The sequence below is a fragment of the Strix aluco genome, chromosome 30, assembly GCF_031877795.1.
Source record: "Strix aluco isolate bStrAlu1 chromosome 30, bStrAlu1.hap1, whole genome shotgun sequence".
Lineage (NCBI taxonomy): Eukaryota > Metazoa > Chordata > Aves > Strigiformes > Strigidae > Strix > Strix aluco.
In genome coordinates this window covers 1,888,277-1,905,091 of record NC_133960.1, presented here as the reverse complement: position 1 = coordinate 1,905,091, position 16,815 = coordinate 1,888,277, and the positions used below count along the sequence as shown (strand labels likewise).

The 16,815-nt window shown below is 47.1% G+C and overlaps 1 protein-coding gene across 1 annotated transcript; it reads left to right on the top strand.

Moving 5' to 3' along the window:
* The first annotated feature begins 8,102 nt into the window (after positions 1-8,102).
* LOC141916721 (uncharacterized) lies at positions 8,103-11,968 on the top strand. The gene is made up of 2 exons (XM_074809478.1): positions 8,103-8,432; positions 9,601-11,968. The coding sequence occupies exons 1-2, from the start codon at positions 8,229-8,231 to the stop codon at positions 11,041-11,043; spliced, it is 1,647 nt and encodes a 548-aa protein (XP_074665579.1). The 5' UTR covers positions 8,103-8,228; the 3' UTR covers positions 11,044-11,968.
* The last annotated feature ends 4,847 nt before the right edge of the window (positions 11,969-16,815 follow it).

Below are 16,815 nucleotides of genomic sequence, written 5' to 3'. Positions count from 1 at the left end.
CAGAAAAATTATGGTAATTATCATTGAAGAGGCTCTGAAGTCAGCCCATGGAAAGGGAGTGAATGTTTTTTCCCATAGTAGAGGTGTAATTGCTTTCCCCTTCCATGTGAATTGCACAAAGACTATTTTTAGAGCCAAACACCATATGCAGTGAAACCTGCCTTACTGAAACATTTGGGAAACTACGGGGGAAACGTGCACTGAGTAAGGTGGCTTTACAGTGAACGTGGAGCTCCTCAGCTCTCACCTTGTGGAGCCCAGCTCAGCTCCCAGTCGATACTGAAGTTGTGCCACTAATTCCAGGGAACATAACACCACAAGTGAGAAAAATACTGGCCTCAGCCCATCTTTCCTAGACAGAAAATGCTACTCCAGCTCCCACACAGCGTGGGTAGGTGCTGTGCTGCTATCAACCCGCCACTGGCCTTGCAAATGCTGATCAGTTAAGTAAGTCCCCAAAAGTCTAAGATGCTCTGGGGGGTATACAGCAGTTATGCTAGCAGCTCCAAATGGAGGTCTGTAGCTGAGATGAGTGTCTCAATATCAATAAGGGTCTTGAAGCTGTATTGCTTCAGTCTGAAAAAAAGTATCAGCTTCTTCAGAAGTGGAGACCACTGCAGAGAACCTCAGCTCAGGATGTAAAATGGTCACTATGATCCTCCCCTCATGCCTGTATGGATGCTCTTTGGTTTTTCCCCGTCCAGTACTTTGAACCTTTGTGCACAGAGAAAACGATCTGAGGAAACCATTACACTCCTGGATTTCATGGTGTGATTCAGAAGCTGCTGAACTGGATCTCCCAAGACACAGCTTGCCTTGCTGGCTTAATTAAACACTGTTTCGTTAACACCCCATCTTGTTCTTTATTATTGTGTCTGTCATCATTTTAGGGTGGACATCTTGATTAACTCCTCTCACGAGACAAAAGACATAATTACCTGTTACTGAATTTCCTAGTATCGGTCTGTCTGCCTGTGAGTCCAGTCACTAAAGCATCTTCTCTCCTAGTGCTGGAGACTGAGTGTCAGGTTGTGTTACAGAAGACAAGAAGATGGTCACCCCCAGGGATGGCCAAATGCTGTGGTATCCAAGTATCCATGCTTCAGTATTTTTTTTTCTGCCTGTTATTTCATGAGTGATTCCTCTTCGGTTTTTCTGCCATACAGCTCCTGAGCTTCCCAGGAACCAGAGGGTTTGCTATTAAACCTATACCAATGGATGAGTTTAACAACTCCCAAGAGATGCACATGGCTGAATCACTGAGTTAAGTCTGTGACTCTGTATTTTTAGTTATAAAACCACTTCCATAAATTCACCAACCTCCATCTTAAAGCTTATTCCATATTTTGATTCCAATTTTCTGATTTGGCAGCCTGTTCCAGAGTGTCCCTGCACTGCTTCTTGAAAATCTCTTAATTCCCTGCCTAAATTTATTCCTAACTGCTTCTGCAGAATTACTGTGCTTCTCGAGTACAACAGATTGCCTCATTGAAAACCCATTGGGCACAACAGGAACACTTTCCAGTCAGCCATCGCATCAAAGAGCCTAATTCGCAATTGCTTCATTCACTCACTTGAGCTCAGGAATGGACTTGTTGGAGTTTAGCCTGGCATCAGCCTTTTCTAGCCCATACACCAGGACATGCATTTGTAAAGTAGAGCAGCCTGGAGGTCACCCTGGCTTTGTGCTTGACTTTGCAGCGCTGCTGCTGTTGGAGAACAGTGAGCTGGGGTACAGTGCCACGTTTCAGGCTTCCCTACCCTCTTGGAAGGGGATGAAATACCAGCTTACTGGAGTATCAGCTGCATGGTGGTCAGGCAGGTGTCTGGTGCAACAGGGAGGTTCTTGGAGCACCATTTGCATTTGAATTAAGGTTGCATTATGCTTCTAAAGAAGTCAGAAGAGACCTTGAATGTCCCTGAGGTTCAGACCCCACATTTTGAATTTCTGTGTGAATTTGCTGCCTGCGTTATTTTTGTTGTTGTTTCTGGCAGGACTGAAGCCATGAGGTTTTAAAGGAGAGCATTTGGAAGACATCTGAATAAGAACAAGCTTTCACACTTCAGGTGTGGCCAACAGAACAGCCTTTTGCTGCTAAAATAGAAAATGCCTAAGAATGGGGAGTTTTCTCTCCTAAAGGTCAGGAAAAATACTTGTTTCTGCAAATTGGGCAGTTCTGGAGCTGTGAAAAAATGTACCATGTACAGCACAGGCCCTTCTCTCTGGGAGGTAGGGCTCCGGGGGTATATAAGGACCTCTCTGACTCCCAAAGCTGTTACTCTGTCTTTGCATTGATTCATTTCTTCACTGGTGGGTTGGGTAAGTTTGATTCTGATGAATCTATTAAATACTGTTAATTAGACTTGCCATAATATGTCTTACTGTAGGATTAGAGTCTGGTGATGGCAATTTCAGACTCTTCCATTTGCAAATGGAGTTAACTGAGATTAAATTTCAGGAGCTGCAGGCTCTAAGAATTAGATTTTTTCTTCTCCTACGGTTTCTGCATCTGTGTAATGCCACAGATTAATGGAGATAATCTTGGTTATACCTATGCCATTCTTGTGACTTTGATGGCATCACACCGTTGCACAAGGTGATTATAGGAAGAGAATCAGGCCCAGAGGACTCAGAGATTATATAAACATGCCTTGCACTATAATCCTAAAACTGCTCTATTAGCTGAATTGCTATGGAAAGAGGAAATTTTAAAAGCTTAGTATGTCCTGAGCGTCTGACTTAATAACATGTTCTGACTGATAGAGCAAACTCCCTGGGGAAGAAAAGGACAGGGTAAATCCAGAGCAGCAGGGAAGATTTTGAGGAGCCTCACAGCCTTGCACAGATGCTGTGTCTGACAAAATGGACTCTGACCCAACCTTGGTGTCCTCAGAGGTGTTTGGACTGCAAATACTAACATGGGCGAGTGCTGGAAAAGGGATCATCTAACAAGGCCTGAGTAATGAAAGGGACATTGACCAGATGAATAAACAGCAGGAAGATAACTTGGGAGGGGCAATTATTGGTCTTCAAGCTCAAAAGAGAGAGGCTTATCTTGGATCTTCTCCTTTCCATTGCTCTGAGTTAGGCATTAAAATCATAATAATTGTGAGCTCTCACAATTTGCTTCATTCTAACACCTGTATGTGGATGAAGATGAAGCCACCAGCGTTTCTAATAGAAAAATGCTGCTTTTGCTGCTGCGTTTCTTTCTTCTCTTGTTGTTTTACAAAAAGCAAAAAAAAAGTGTATTTTTTTTTTATTTCCTCAAAAACATTGGGTATTCTTTTTTCCTATAATGTTTTTCTCAGTCCCTGGCTTGCAAGAAGGATGTCCTCCCAGCTAAACCAGCAGCAGTCAAGCAAGCAGCCCCTCTGCCACCTGCAGTAAGTAAAACCACGCTAGAGCCAGCACCCGTCCCACAGCAGTGGCAGAGCCAGACACAGCAACAGGCAAAAAGAAAAGAAACCTGAGGAGCTTTTTACATCAAACCCAGAAGCCAAGAAATGCCCATCACCAGCCAAGACACCACAATCCCTCATTTCTGTGCTGCACTTGGAGCAACAGCAAAACCAAAAGCCAAGTCAATGGCCTCCGAAGCCAAAGTAGCTCCTGTATATGGAAAGTGATGGCAGAGGAACAAAATCTGCCATGGTAACTTCACATTCTCATTGCTGGAGTGATAGAGGCTCTGCTACATAGATTTCACAGCTTCATCTTCTGGAGCTGGGTGCCTCGGTGACCACATGCTGCTTCCCTATTTAGAGCAGAGGTGCTGGCGGTCCCTGGAGCTGTGCTGCTGGGGGCTCTGTGCCTTTGACTTAACATCTGGTGCTGCTGCAGAGGGGACAGCTGTGGCTGTGATCAAATTGTGAGTTCAAACCTCAGCACCAAGGTTTCTCTCCCATTAGAAGCCCAGCTAATGGATGGAGCTAATGGATATGGGTTCTGGGGAGAGAGAAAGTTGTGTTGAAACTCCACAGCTCAGCTTAAGTGTTTTAAAAGTCACCAGGGCTATTATGATCATGTAGTCAGATTTTCTACAGAGACTAACCTCCACTGAGCCTGGTAGCAGCCAGAACAAAGAGGTGTGTGGGGCCAGTAATTGCAGAACAGCAAGAGTTCATTAAGTAATAAAACACTTTTAAAATGAAGCAAGAAGGAGTCCAAGTGAGGAGTGTTTCATTCTAATGCATGAGGGGTTAGTATTTTGCCTTCAGTGCTATTAAATCACTGAAATAGTGAGACTGCGAATTTAGTGCTTGCTGGGCTAATAATATGTTAAGTTTTATTATCTGCAGCCTGTATGCTGCTTTCTAATTACAAGTCTGATACAATAAAAGTGCGATCTCTGCTTATTCTCTTGTGTTGCCTTTATTCTCCACCTTCCCCTCCCTGCACGCACCTTACTGCCCTGCAGCGATCGACTGAGCAGACTCACTCTCCTGTGAAGAACCTGACGTGCAGCCCCGCTACCGTTTCAGTGCGTGTTCTCAATGCCCAGAAGCACGTGTACATGTGAGCAGCTGGAATCAGACACTGGCTTTTACAGGCCGTGGTGGGGCTGCAAGGAGCATTGGCAGCTCAGATTTAACTTCGTGCCATGGTACAATAAGGAGCATTCAGACATTAGGGGTCTATGACACAAATGCGTTGGGCTGGGTCTAGCTCACAGGCTGCCAATTTAAACTGTTTTCCTGGAGAGAAAGGGCATCTGAAGGCAGTTTCCCAGCTACCAGTATCTGGTTCTGCAAGGCTGTTGCAGGAGGTGGTTGCGTGTGTGAATGCTGCGCTCTAGTGGTTTGTAGAGCTTGGAGGAAATGTTCATGCCTTGTGAGTCTAGAGGATATGACCATGCCTTGGTGAGGCTGGAGGACATGGCCATGCCTTCTGAGTCTGGAGGACGTGGCCATGCCTTGGTGAGGCTGGAGGACATGGCCATGCCTTGCAAGTCTGGAGGACATGGCCATGCCTTGGTGAGGCTGGAGGACATGGCCATGCCTTGCGAGTCTGGAGGACGTGGCCATGCCTTGGTGAGGCTGGAGGACATGGCCATGCCTTGGAGAGACCAGAGGAAATGGCCATGCCATGGTGAGGCTGGAGAAAACAGCCATTCCTTGACAAGACTGAAGGAAATGGCAATGTCTTGGCAAGACTGGAGGAAATGGCTGTGTCTGGGAGCGACTGGAGGAAATAGCTGTCCCAGCTTCATGCCGGTATTTCTCTAAGGCAAATCTGTTTCTTCAAGGGAAGACTCTCTCATGTAGCGTTCTTCACTATGCACTAGTTTTAAAGCTTAACAACTCCCCACTGCAGATCCCTCCTGCTTTACATCTCTTTGCTTAGTTTATTGGTATTTTTTTGTTACTGTTAATGGAGCAAGGCTATTTTTACATCACTTGAGGTTTCAAACCAATATCCCAAATCAGACCTAGCCAATTTACCTTGTTTCATAGAATCATAGAACGGTTTGGGTTGGAAGGGACTTTAAAAATCATCTAATTCCAACCCCTCCTGCCATGAGCAGGAACACCTTCCACTAGCCCAGATTGCTCAAATCCTCGTCCAATCTGGCCCTGAACACTTCCAGGCAGGGGACATCAATAACTTCTCTGGGCAACCTGTGCCAATGTCTCACCACCCTCACAGGAAAGAATTTCTTCCTTGTATCTAACCTAAATCTACCCTCTGTCAGTTTAATGCCATTACCCCTTGTTCTATCACTACATGCCCTTGTATAAAGTCCTCTCAATCTTTCCTGTAGCCCCTTTCAGTCCTGGGAGGCCACTCTAAGGTCTCCCCGGAGCCTTCTCTTCTCCAGGCTGAATACCCCCAACTCTCTCAGCCTGTCCTCACAGGGGGGTGCTCCAGCCCCCCGAGCATCTTCGTGGCCTCCTCTGGCCCCACTCAAGCAGGTCCGTGTCCTTCTGATGTGGAGGTCCCCAGAGCTGGACCCAGCACTGCAGGGGGCATCTCATGATAGCGGAGTAGAGGGGGAGAATCCCCTCAGAATCCCCTCCCTCGACCTGCTGGCCACACTTCTCTTGATGCAGCCCAGGACATGGGTGGCTTTCTGGGCTGCAAATGTACATGTTGAGCTTCTTGTCAAGAAACACCCCCAAGTCCTTCTCTGCAGGGCTACTCTCAATCCACTTTGTGCTTTGCACAAGTCCAGGTAGATGACATCTCTCTCTCTTCCCTTACCCACCAACCCCATCGTAGAAGGCCACAAAAGTTTTCAGGCATGATTTGCCCTTAGTGAAGCCATGTTGGCTGTCACCAATCACCTCCTTATTTTCCATGTGCCATGTGTTTCTTCTATACTTTTTTTGACTGGGATGTTCTGCCAGATTTCTATATTTGGAGCAGTCAGGGAGCTTTGGATTCCTGGTGCATTGGCTCATGCTCCAAAATTGCTGCACTGTGACGGTGCTCCTTTGCATTCCTGACTTATTAAAGGGAAGGTGGTGGATTCCCTAGTGTCTAACCTGGCATCGTCTCCAGGATGTTTTTCAGCTTGCCTCTTCGTACTTCTCAGTACCACAGCCCTGTTTTAACTTTTTTCCCACCTTCATCTCGTGCTGTTTTCCAGGTTGAGTCAGACATGTTAAAAAAACACAGGAGATTTTCTTAGCTGAGAACCAATGCAGGGAAGGGCTGGCTTGTGGGGAGAAGGTGGATACTACTAGGATATGCACGGATGATGACAACAGAAGCACGCATTTTTGACAGGCATTTTCATGTGGAAGTGAAACACTCATTAAATTGTTACATAGTGAAAGTCTCCAAAGTTGCTATGCTGCCAAAGTTAAAATGGATTTCTGGGGTTTTTCTTTCTTTCTTTGATTCTGTAGTTTTGGAGTGTACTGATTAAGAGGGTTTAGATACATTGTTTTACAGACATTACTGGGTATTAACATGAAAGACAAGTCATTGTTGTGATCAAAAAATTAAACTTCACCTGGGCTTTCAGTAAATTAGGCAGGTACACATGGGGTTTCAGTCAAGTACGGAATGAAATAAGGATTTGTTTGAAGGTTGGGGCAGTGCCTGCATCCAAACTAGAATAAAAATACTATAAATGTGAACTGCTCACTTTGGTTGACAGGGAGGATCACACCTACGGCCTTTGGAACCAAAAAGCAATGAAGAGTTATGGCTTTGGATCAAAGAACCAATTTATGAAGGAGAGATGCCACAACAAAGTCACAATTCTTGTGGTTCAGGCAAAGATGAACACACTCAGTGCTGACCAGCAAGGGTCAGGATTTGTTCTTGCTGGAGAAGCCTATGGTAAAGGGAGCATTTCACCCTCTGTGATTCTTGCCTGGTGTGGGGCATAGTTGTCCAAGAGTTCCTAAACTTTATTATTGTTTCATTACAAAATTATTTATGGACCTTTTCCTTTGTCTCAAAAACCAGCTGGGCAGAGCCATTTCTCTAGTTCACAAGAAACCACTGTTTTTAATAAACATACTCAGGAACTGATCCCCTTGGGGTGGGTTTCATCTCAGCCAGTGCTAGATGTCGGTGGGGCTGAGCACTCTTCTGCGCTGGTCCCCCTCAGCTCTCCTTGTAGTCAGCAGGAAGAAATTGTCACTTTGAGAGGATATTTCATGTGACAACATACACATGAAAACATTGATTAAATCTTCTGTGACTTCAAAAAATTAATCTCTAAATAGTTTCTTTATTCTGGGCACAGCGCGGTAAGAAGTTGACTCACTGAGAAAGTCACCCGCAGGACCGGAGGAAGTTTATCTGCTCCTGGTGTTTTTTGTGTCCTGTTGTGCTGCCAGTCACAGCTTTGACAGCTGAGCTGGTTGTGCAAGGGCTGCAATCAAGCGTGACTGTAGCTCATCTTTTCCGCTCATCTGGAAGTCACTGGATGGTGTATTCCCATTGCTCTGATAACAAGTGATTGCGTTGGGATCACGGGAGCATCGGGACTACGTGAGCTAAAATTGAAGTTCTCTATGGATGATGAACTGCACCCACCCAAGGGGGTGATTAGAACTTTACTAGGAGGTCCTGTTTTTCCTCAGAGGATGCAGTGCCCTGTGTCCAGCCTTCACACACAGCTGACCCCGGGGCCGGGCACTGCAGGGCAGATGAGAAGCGCTGCCGGCTCTAACCAGGGACTAAAGCTAGAGAAGGACACGGAGCGGTCAGTGTAGCTCCCACGGCATGAAGCCAGTGCCATGTGTGTATGGAAAGAGGCTGAGTGATGGGATGGCCCAATTTCCAGGGAACCACCAGGACATTTCCAGGGACTGTGAAGCCTGACTTCCAGTGGGACCTCTGGAAAGCCATTACTGCATATTACTGGGTGCACTTCTGCCTTGCAAAACCCCTGAGGCTGGGGATGCCACTGCTGCTGCCTCTGCAAATACCATTCAGTCTTACCATGCCGGGAAGGATTATACAAAAGGTAATTACTCTTACTATGGGGAGCTGACATTCAGCTACTCATCCTCAGGGATGAGTACACTGAGGCTAGTCACTACGAGTGTTGCACACAGGACAGCTTTTGCATAGGAACTAATAGGATATGTCGTGGGTACCTCATACCTTCAAGGCACATTTAGTAGCTATATAAAAGCTCTCCTTCTATTAGGGCTCACTGGTCACATCACAAAGCTGTTCTCACCAGGGAGCTGGGTAAGTCTGTTTTTTGCTGAGCTTCTGTAGCTGCTGAAATGCAGATTTATTTCTGCTTTTTTACATATAAAAAATGCTCTATGGGAAAAGTTTTTAAAACTAATTTGTTTGAATTGCTGTGTTGGAGTGGGAGCGCACTCTCAGTGTCTGCAGCTGGGCATCTGTGTCCAAGAGACACTCGTGAAAAATGTGGGGAAAGGTTGTTAGCAGTAATTGTGGTGCTGCTATTGTTGTTTGCTTTTGGGGGGGCTGACGACAGTCAGAGTAGATTTGGTGTGTCAGGGAACATAATGCTAGAAGAACTGCTAGCAGGTTTGTGTTCAGTTGTGGTATCGCTACCCTTTAATTGGCTTTGGTTCCCTAATGAGCATGAACTTTGTGATGCCGGGACTGAACTGTGAACCTCTGCCTGCCCACGGTGTGACAGGATCACCAAGCAGCAGTGCCTTGGGTGCTCTTTGCCTCTCCTGCTATGGCAGATGTGGCCAGAGGTTCAGATCTTGTTTCTGGCTTGGGCTTTTTTCTTGATGCATCAGCAAGAGGTCAGAGGCAGTCACCAGCTGAAAGCAGGAGGGCAAAACTGGATTTAATGATTGAAAGGCAGCTCTGAGATCAGCCATTCCTCTGCTGACCTCGAAGATCAGTTCTCCCTTGTGGAGGTCCGGGTGATGGAGACAGAGTTGCAGTCTGTGGAGATGTTTAGTTCTACGTGTCTCTGAATTTCCCCACTGTTAGACTTAGTGCCGTGCTTCAGAGTTAAAAATGATGGGTTGGGTTCTCGGCTACTGCTGGTGTGGTTTTAAGACTGTGGCATAGGCAGGACGTGTCTTCGGCGCCCTGTGAAACGAGGCACTCCTGCGGTGTGGCCAGCAGCAGAACCGCAAGAAACACACCCAGGTGCCTCTCTAAAGACTCTGCTTTCTCATGTGTCCTTCCAGTCCTGCCCAAACCTCACCAAGATGTCGTGCTACCTACATCAGTGCCTCCCTCCTGTCTACCAGGACCCCATCCCCATCAAGTGCCCGCCGATGTACACCACCAGACACCTGCCAGTGCCTACCTGGCACTCGACACTGTGCACCCCACAGTATGTGACCCCCTGCATCCCCCGGCAGCGGATCATGTCCTCCAGCTTCTCTCAACAGCAGTGTGTGACCAAGTGTGTGCCGCGGCAGCAGTACGCAACCAAATGTGTGCCGCAGCAGCAGCGTGTGACCCAGTGCATCCTACAGCAGCCGTGTATAACTCGGTGCGTGACAACCTGTGTGCCGCAGCAACAGTGTGCAACCAAGGGTGTGTCGCAGCAGCCTTGTGTGACCAAGTGTGTGCCGCAGCAGCAGTGTGCGACCACAGGTATGCCGCAAGAGTGTGCAACCAAGTGCGTGACCACCTATGCCCCCCAGCAGCAGTGCGAGACCAGGTGTGTGACCACATGTGTGCCGCAGAAGCCGTACCTGACCAAGGGCATCCCACAGGAGCAGTGTGCCACCAAGTGCATCCCGCAGCAGTGTGTGACCACGTACAGCCCGCAGCAGCAGTGTGCCACCAGGTGTGTCACCACGTGTGTCCCGCAGCAACGTGCGACCAAGTGTGTTTCATACCAGTTTGTGACCTCTTGTGCCCCACAGCAGTGTGCCACCTCGAATGTCCCGCAGCAATGTGCAAACAGGTGTGTGACCAAGTGTGTCCCGCAGCAGCAGTGTGCCACCAAGGGTGTTACCATCTGTGTCCCACAGCAGTGTGAGACAGCTTGTGCCCCACAGCAGCAGTGTGTGACCAAATGTGTTCCACAGCAGCAGTGTGTCACCAAATGTGTCCCACAGCAGCAGTGTGCGACCAAGTGTGTCCCACAGCAGCAGTGCGTCACCAAATGTGTCCCACAGCAGCAGTGTGCGACCAAGTGTGTCCCACAGCAGCAGTGTGTCACCAAGTGTGTCCCACAGCAGCAGTGTGCCACCAAATGTGTCCCACAGCAGCAGTGTGTCACCAAGTGTGTCCCACAGCAGCAGTGTGCCACCAAATGTGTCCCACAGCAGCAGTGTGCGACCAAGTGTGTCCCACAGCAGCAGTGTGCCACCAAATGTGTCCCACAGCAGCAGTGTGTGACCAAGTGTGTCCCACAGCAGCAGTGTGCCACCAAATGTGTCCCACAGCAGCAGTGTGTCACCAAGTGTGTCCCACAGCAGCAGTGTGCCACCAACTGTGTCCCACAGCAGCAGTGTGCGACCAAGTGTGTCCCACAGCAGCAGTGTGCCACCAAATGTGTCCCACAGCAGCAGTGTGTGACCAAGTGTGTCCCACAGCAGCAGTGTCAGTCAGGTGGAGTAAAAATTTCAAGTCACTCTAAAAAGTACTGCTCTGCATCCAAATGGCCCTGGTAAAAAGGAGCGGGGGAAAGGAAGGTCCACAGAAAAAAAGCGAGGCACAGCTTTGGGGCAGGGGTTATTTAGCTCCTTGTACCACCTGCCAACTAGTTCCTATTGCTTAAGTCTGCTTTATCTCTGTTTCCCAGTACTTCCCCTGTAGCTCAGATCTATTTTGGGCCAGGGTGTGATACAATTTCCATTGCTGCACCCCAGGTGCCTGTGGCTTGTACCTTGATGATCTGCTACGAGGCATAGTTTAGTGAGATTCTCACCTAACTGAAATGAACAGTGATTTTTTAAAAAATTAAAAAAAAAAAAAGAAAAAAAGAAATAGAAATCTTTAAGGAGACCAGATCACAAGAGCATCAAGAGGATTAGCAGTGTGGCTGGTGGAGGGCTGGCCCATGCTTGGCTCCAGGTTTAGTCCTGGCTTTGGAAGACAATGTTCAGGTTAACTTGGGTTCCACTAGGCTGTGAGTGCTCCAAAACAGCTGTTTTCACTCACAGATTTGGAAACCAAACGTAATTTGCTGAGCAAACGGTATATGAATCTTACTCCAATGGCCTTCATTTCAGAAGGTGGCCAGAAATCCTTGCTGCTTTAAAACACTGACTCTGCGCTGACTTCAGTAGAGTCCTCAAACAAGACAGGATTTCTGTCTCGGTGAAGTTGGTTCTTGCTGAAATTTTATACATGGAAGTTTTTATTCACTTGGTTGCTTTAATTAATACTGAGAACACAACTTGAAACAAAAGAAAGTCTCTGAGATAACACTGAAAGTTGTAGCACGACTATTTTATAAATGTTTGAGCTATAAAAGCTATTAACTATATTCTTTATGCTGCCTGAAGATGTGTACTCTACACTGTATTGAAAACATATATATATATGTATACATACATTATACATATATATATATACTGAAATAAATATAGTTGTCTGACCTCAGATTAAATATCTTGTCTTTTTGCCCTCTGGTGGTTCTTTATTAAATACAGTGAACTCTTGTCTGAAAAATACAAAAATCCTGTAACATGCCCTATCATTAGGAAAATGAGTAGTAACTCACGCTAAGTAGCTCATACGTATTTGGAGGGCAAAAACAAGTGTTGCAAGACAAAGAGGAGGGTGTGACTGGGGCCAGGACGCTGCCCCGCATTCTGCCCTGCTCCACCCTCGCTCGGTGACCTTGGGGTGCCACCGCGGGCTGCCCTCTGAAGGCAAAGAGGTGGCAAGACCTGTGCATCTAGCAATGGTGAGGTGGCATCTGGGTGCTTCCCCAGGGTGCTCAGTGGGTCATGGGGGAGCAGACCCCTTTTACACCTTCTCCTGAATGTCCAGTGACGATGCTTTGGCCTAGAGAGGCAACATGCAAGAGCAGCAGTGACTGTGGCCCTTCTTCCACCTCGCAGAGCCAGGGATGCTCTCACAACCCAACGTTTTGTGCCTTTAAAACCAAGAAATGAGCCATGGTGTGGCCTTCTGAGGAGCTGTCACATCATTGTGGCTTTCCCATAGGAGCCAGAGCCCAGGGGATCATTAGGAAAATCCTCATGAGTGGTGGGTGGCCGGGTGGCACAGGACCTCATCTCACAGGGGTGGAGTGGCTGCCTGAGCACGGGGCTTGTTTTGGAGGTGGTTGCGATGGAGTCTGGTTCTGACCCTGGCTCTGACTCACACTGCGCCACCAAGTGACCGCAGTGCAATGTACCTCAGTTTCCCCTGTGATTAATTGGAAATAATAATACCCCCACAACAATGTCCCATGCGGCACTGTGCGTCTCTCTGAGATGAAAGGACTTTACAGATGCTAATTAAGAACATTTGGATGACAAGGCACGATGTTATCATCGGGTTAATATTTCGCTACCTGCACTGGAAACACTAAACTGAATATTAGCATTCCTTGAAGGCCACTTGGTCTGGAGCTTTCCCAGGAACTGGATTTATGGAGCTTATAAAAATTGTATTAATCTACTTACCTGCTCTCTGACGCCAGCTTGATTCCTAAAACCTTGGGTCAGATCATTTAACATGAAAAAGGGCGTTGTGGTTCGGGGGAGTGAAATGCAATGAAAGTTAGAGAGATCCAGGCTGGATTCAGTGCTTTTGTCTTCAGTTGTGGAAAATGAGACAAGCCTAAAGAAAACATTCTTCCCTTTGGTTTTTGTAGGTCTCAAAATGTTGGCATCAACTGGAAAAATATGCACTCTGTATTTTTTGCCATGGTATTGAGTGTGACTTTTCTGTTGGAAAATCAGAAATGTGAACAACAAACCTACCTTCAGGCTTCTGGATTTTCTAGTGAAAACAGAAATAGAAAATTTACTCTGTGGTTCATAAGCCAGAGATCAATATTCTGCTTCAAATCACAGAATCATAGAATCACTTTGGTTAGAAAAGACCCTTAAGATCATCGAGTCCAACTGTAGATCTACCACTGCCAAGTCCACCAGTAAACCATGTCCCTGTGTGCCATGTCCACACGTATTTTAAATCCCCTCAGGGATGGTGACCCAGCAGCATCCCTGGTGCTTCATATCAGTGAGAAATTTTCCACCTGCTCCCTTAAAAGTTAACTTATTTCAGCTCTTTTTATTTCAATGTGTGAGACCTCACCTGAATTCCCAGCATGCTGGAACCCGATTCATAGGTGTCAGATTCACATTAAAGGAAAAGGGCCTTCGCTTATGCAGATATGACTACGTAAAAATGCATTCCCTGTTGGCACTTACACTCATGTCACTGTTAATTTTACCTTGGGTTTATTTGTGACATAAATAGGGAACAAAAGCAGGAATGGCTGGTGCAGAGACTGTGCAGCAGAGCAGGAAATGTGATTTGTGTTTTCAGGACATGAGCCTGGTTTGATTCAGGCTCTTTTCCCCAGGCCGCCCCAGTGCTCCTTCTTGTCCCTTCTCCCCTTTGTTGTGCCGGAAAAGCGTCACCTCTTTCAGCAGGTTATTCACTTCATGGTATGTCTTTTTAGTAGCTGTCTTGCCCTTAGCCCAAGGCTTTCTCAATCCCAATCATCCATTTCTTCCCTGGGTTCCTTCTGTAAGTGAAGGAAGTCTGCATGCCACAGTAATTATGGTCTGCAAAAAGCTGCCGAGAGTCCTTCCTGGATGACGTTTTCAAAGGCTCCGAAGGGACTTATGCAGGCAGCTCCCATGGAAACGAGGAGTCCCTTGAGCAGTCCCTTTGGTGGTCTCAACTGCCATCTTTTTCTGGGTGGAAAGGTGCGTTTTAGTGGGATTTGCAATGGGCAGGCAGGGACGCTTTGGCACTGTGCATGGGGATTCGTAGCGTGAGGGCCGTGAGCAGCACATGCACAGGGTGTCCTTGGCCTGCCGGAGGCTTCACTGGTTTGGCACGTTGGATCAGGAGGCTCCCCCTCACAGAGCTCACAGGTGAAGCAGATGTCTCGGCAGTGCCAGGCAGTGATGGCAGCCCCGCAGAGCGAGGACAGCCATTCCCGCCGGCACGAAGCTGCACGTGGCTCGGCCAGGACTGGCAGGCAATTAGAGCATCACCCAGTCAAACCGCCTCACTCCCCTAGGGCACTTATTCACTGTATAAAAGCTCTGCCATCGCGGGGCTCTCCTAGGCACTTCTCTCCGGTTGTTCTCACTGATGAAGTGGGTAAGTCTGGCTTTTAATGAAGCTCCTGAAATGCTGTTTTATTCCTGGGTGGCCGGAGCAGGCAGAGGTCTTGCCTGTGTACTTGTGGAGAAGCATCCTCTGGGGGATGCTGCCTTCAGCACCGGCGTGTGCGGCTCTAACAGCTGGAGCATCTCTTCTGTGCTAAACTGAAGAATATTGGGAAAGCAATTCCAGATGGACTGTGAAGTCAGGAGTGGGATTTGTGGGCTTTTCTACGCTTTCTGTTAGTTCTAGTCCAAAGGAGGCTATTGACTACATAAAGGGCTCAATGCTGGCAGGAGTCAGATATGAGCTTGCACACGAAAAGGCATCTCTAAAGGAAGTGGAAACATTTGTTGCCGTTTTATGGAATTTAAACAAAGCAACTTTTCAGATAATAGGAAGAAGCTGACCAACTTCAGTGCCAATGTGAAAGTCAGCAAAGAGACTCTCTAGCTAAAGCTGAACATGTTAAAATTTCTAACGATAAAAATAAGTCTGAGATGCAAACAACCCCCTGGAAGCAAATAGTCCCCCCTACTTTAGAAGCTTTTTATCTTGATGAGCATCACCAGATTGTATGCATTGTATAGGTAGTAGTAGCAATTGTTGTCATTGTTTTTCAAGGGGTTGTTTTTATTAGTAGATGATTATTGTAATTGTAGTGATAATAAGTTTTCCTAATGATAGTAACACACAGCATTGTTATTGCTAATAGTCACCCAGTGATAGGCTTTTGGAAGATAAAACATCTTACTGTAATTATAGACAGAATTAGGAGCGTTCAGAATATGCAGTTTCTTTAGTCGTCGAATTATATGCCTTAATCTCCAAACAGTATTGAAATGAAAAGACCATTTTCAATCAGAGTACGTTTCACATGTCAGTGCTTCCAGTACCTGTTGTGCTCAAAATAATCCTGTTTGTTAAAACTCAGAAAACTCCCTGAAACTGGTGTTTTCTGGCGTGGGGACTGAAGTGGAATGGTTTCTCCTATGAGTCCCAGGGCCAAGGCAAAGTGAGACACTTCACAGTGGTTTCAGGAGGAAGCTGTGGGCCCCCAGACGGTGCCATCTCGTCCCTTCCCCAGGGATGGGGTCTCAGCTAGACTCCCCTTCGTGCTGCTCACACAGGGGCTGCCAGGGTGAGGTTTCACTGTCAGAGTTGCTATGCCAGCCATTTTGACAGTGAGTTTTCAGGTTATTGTAACAAAACCAGGACCCTATGGCTTGGTATGACTGTAGTGCAGGACTGGAGGCTGCTTTAAATGGGTGTAATTCTTTCAGCTGAGTGAAACTTGGCTAGTTAACACCAACTGAGATTTTGCCTTGATAGCATCTCCTTTCTGCTATGGTTTCACCAAATGCTTAGAAACAATCCTGTTGTATTTCCTCTTTATTTTTCTTGAAGATGCCTACACAACAGTACAAAGCCAGGACTGCAAGGCTTGCAGAGGCAGCAAAGCTGACACTATGGTAGCGAGGTCAGAGCCTGTAATTGCACGCTGCCAGCCCAGCAGACCCCTGTGGGACCGTGAATCGGCAGGCAGGCAGGTTGTACGTGCTGAGCTCCGTGCTGCAACAAACCTATCCTTACCCTCAGCTAGCTAATTTAACCTCAGTTTGGGTTTGCCTGCGTGAACTGCAGCCACACCTGGGTATTACAGCATGGACACACCTTTAATTTTGGCTTGCCTTTAATCTCTGGTTGCTCGGGAGTTGCAGAACGTAAACTTGAAAGGATGTCCCAGTAGTGACACAGAAGGTTTCCCGGAAGTAAGATGGAGGGTCATAATGTCACTTTTCCTTGGTGAAATGCTTTGATGGACACTTAGCTGGTCTTTGAAGGGCAGCATGAAAACTCCCCAGTTTGCCTGGCTCCAATCCCTGATTGTTTCCAGGCTCTTAAGAGAAGGGTGTGGGGGCAGGAGCTGAGAGCAGCCTCTCCTCTCGTCACCTCAGTTATCACAGCTTGGTCTTGAGTTACTGAGAGCCCCTGACCTTCGTGAGAGCTAGTGTGTGGGCTTGCCATGTTGAGATGGCCATGGGGAAACTCCAAGTCCTACATCACAAAAAATACCCAATGCCTATGTGAACTGTCTGTCTTTTTCTTGTTTCTTTCAGACATAAGTGCCTTGCATGACC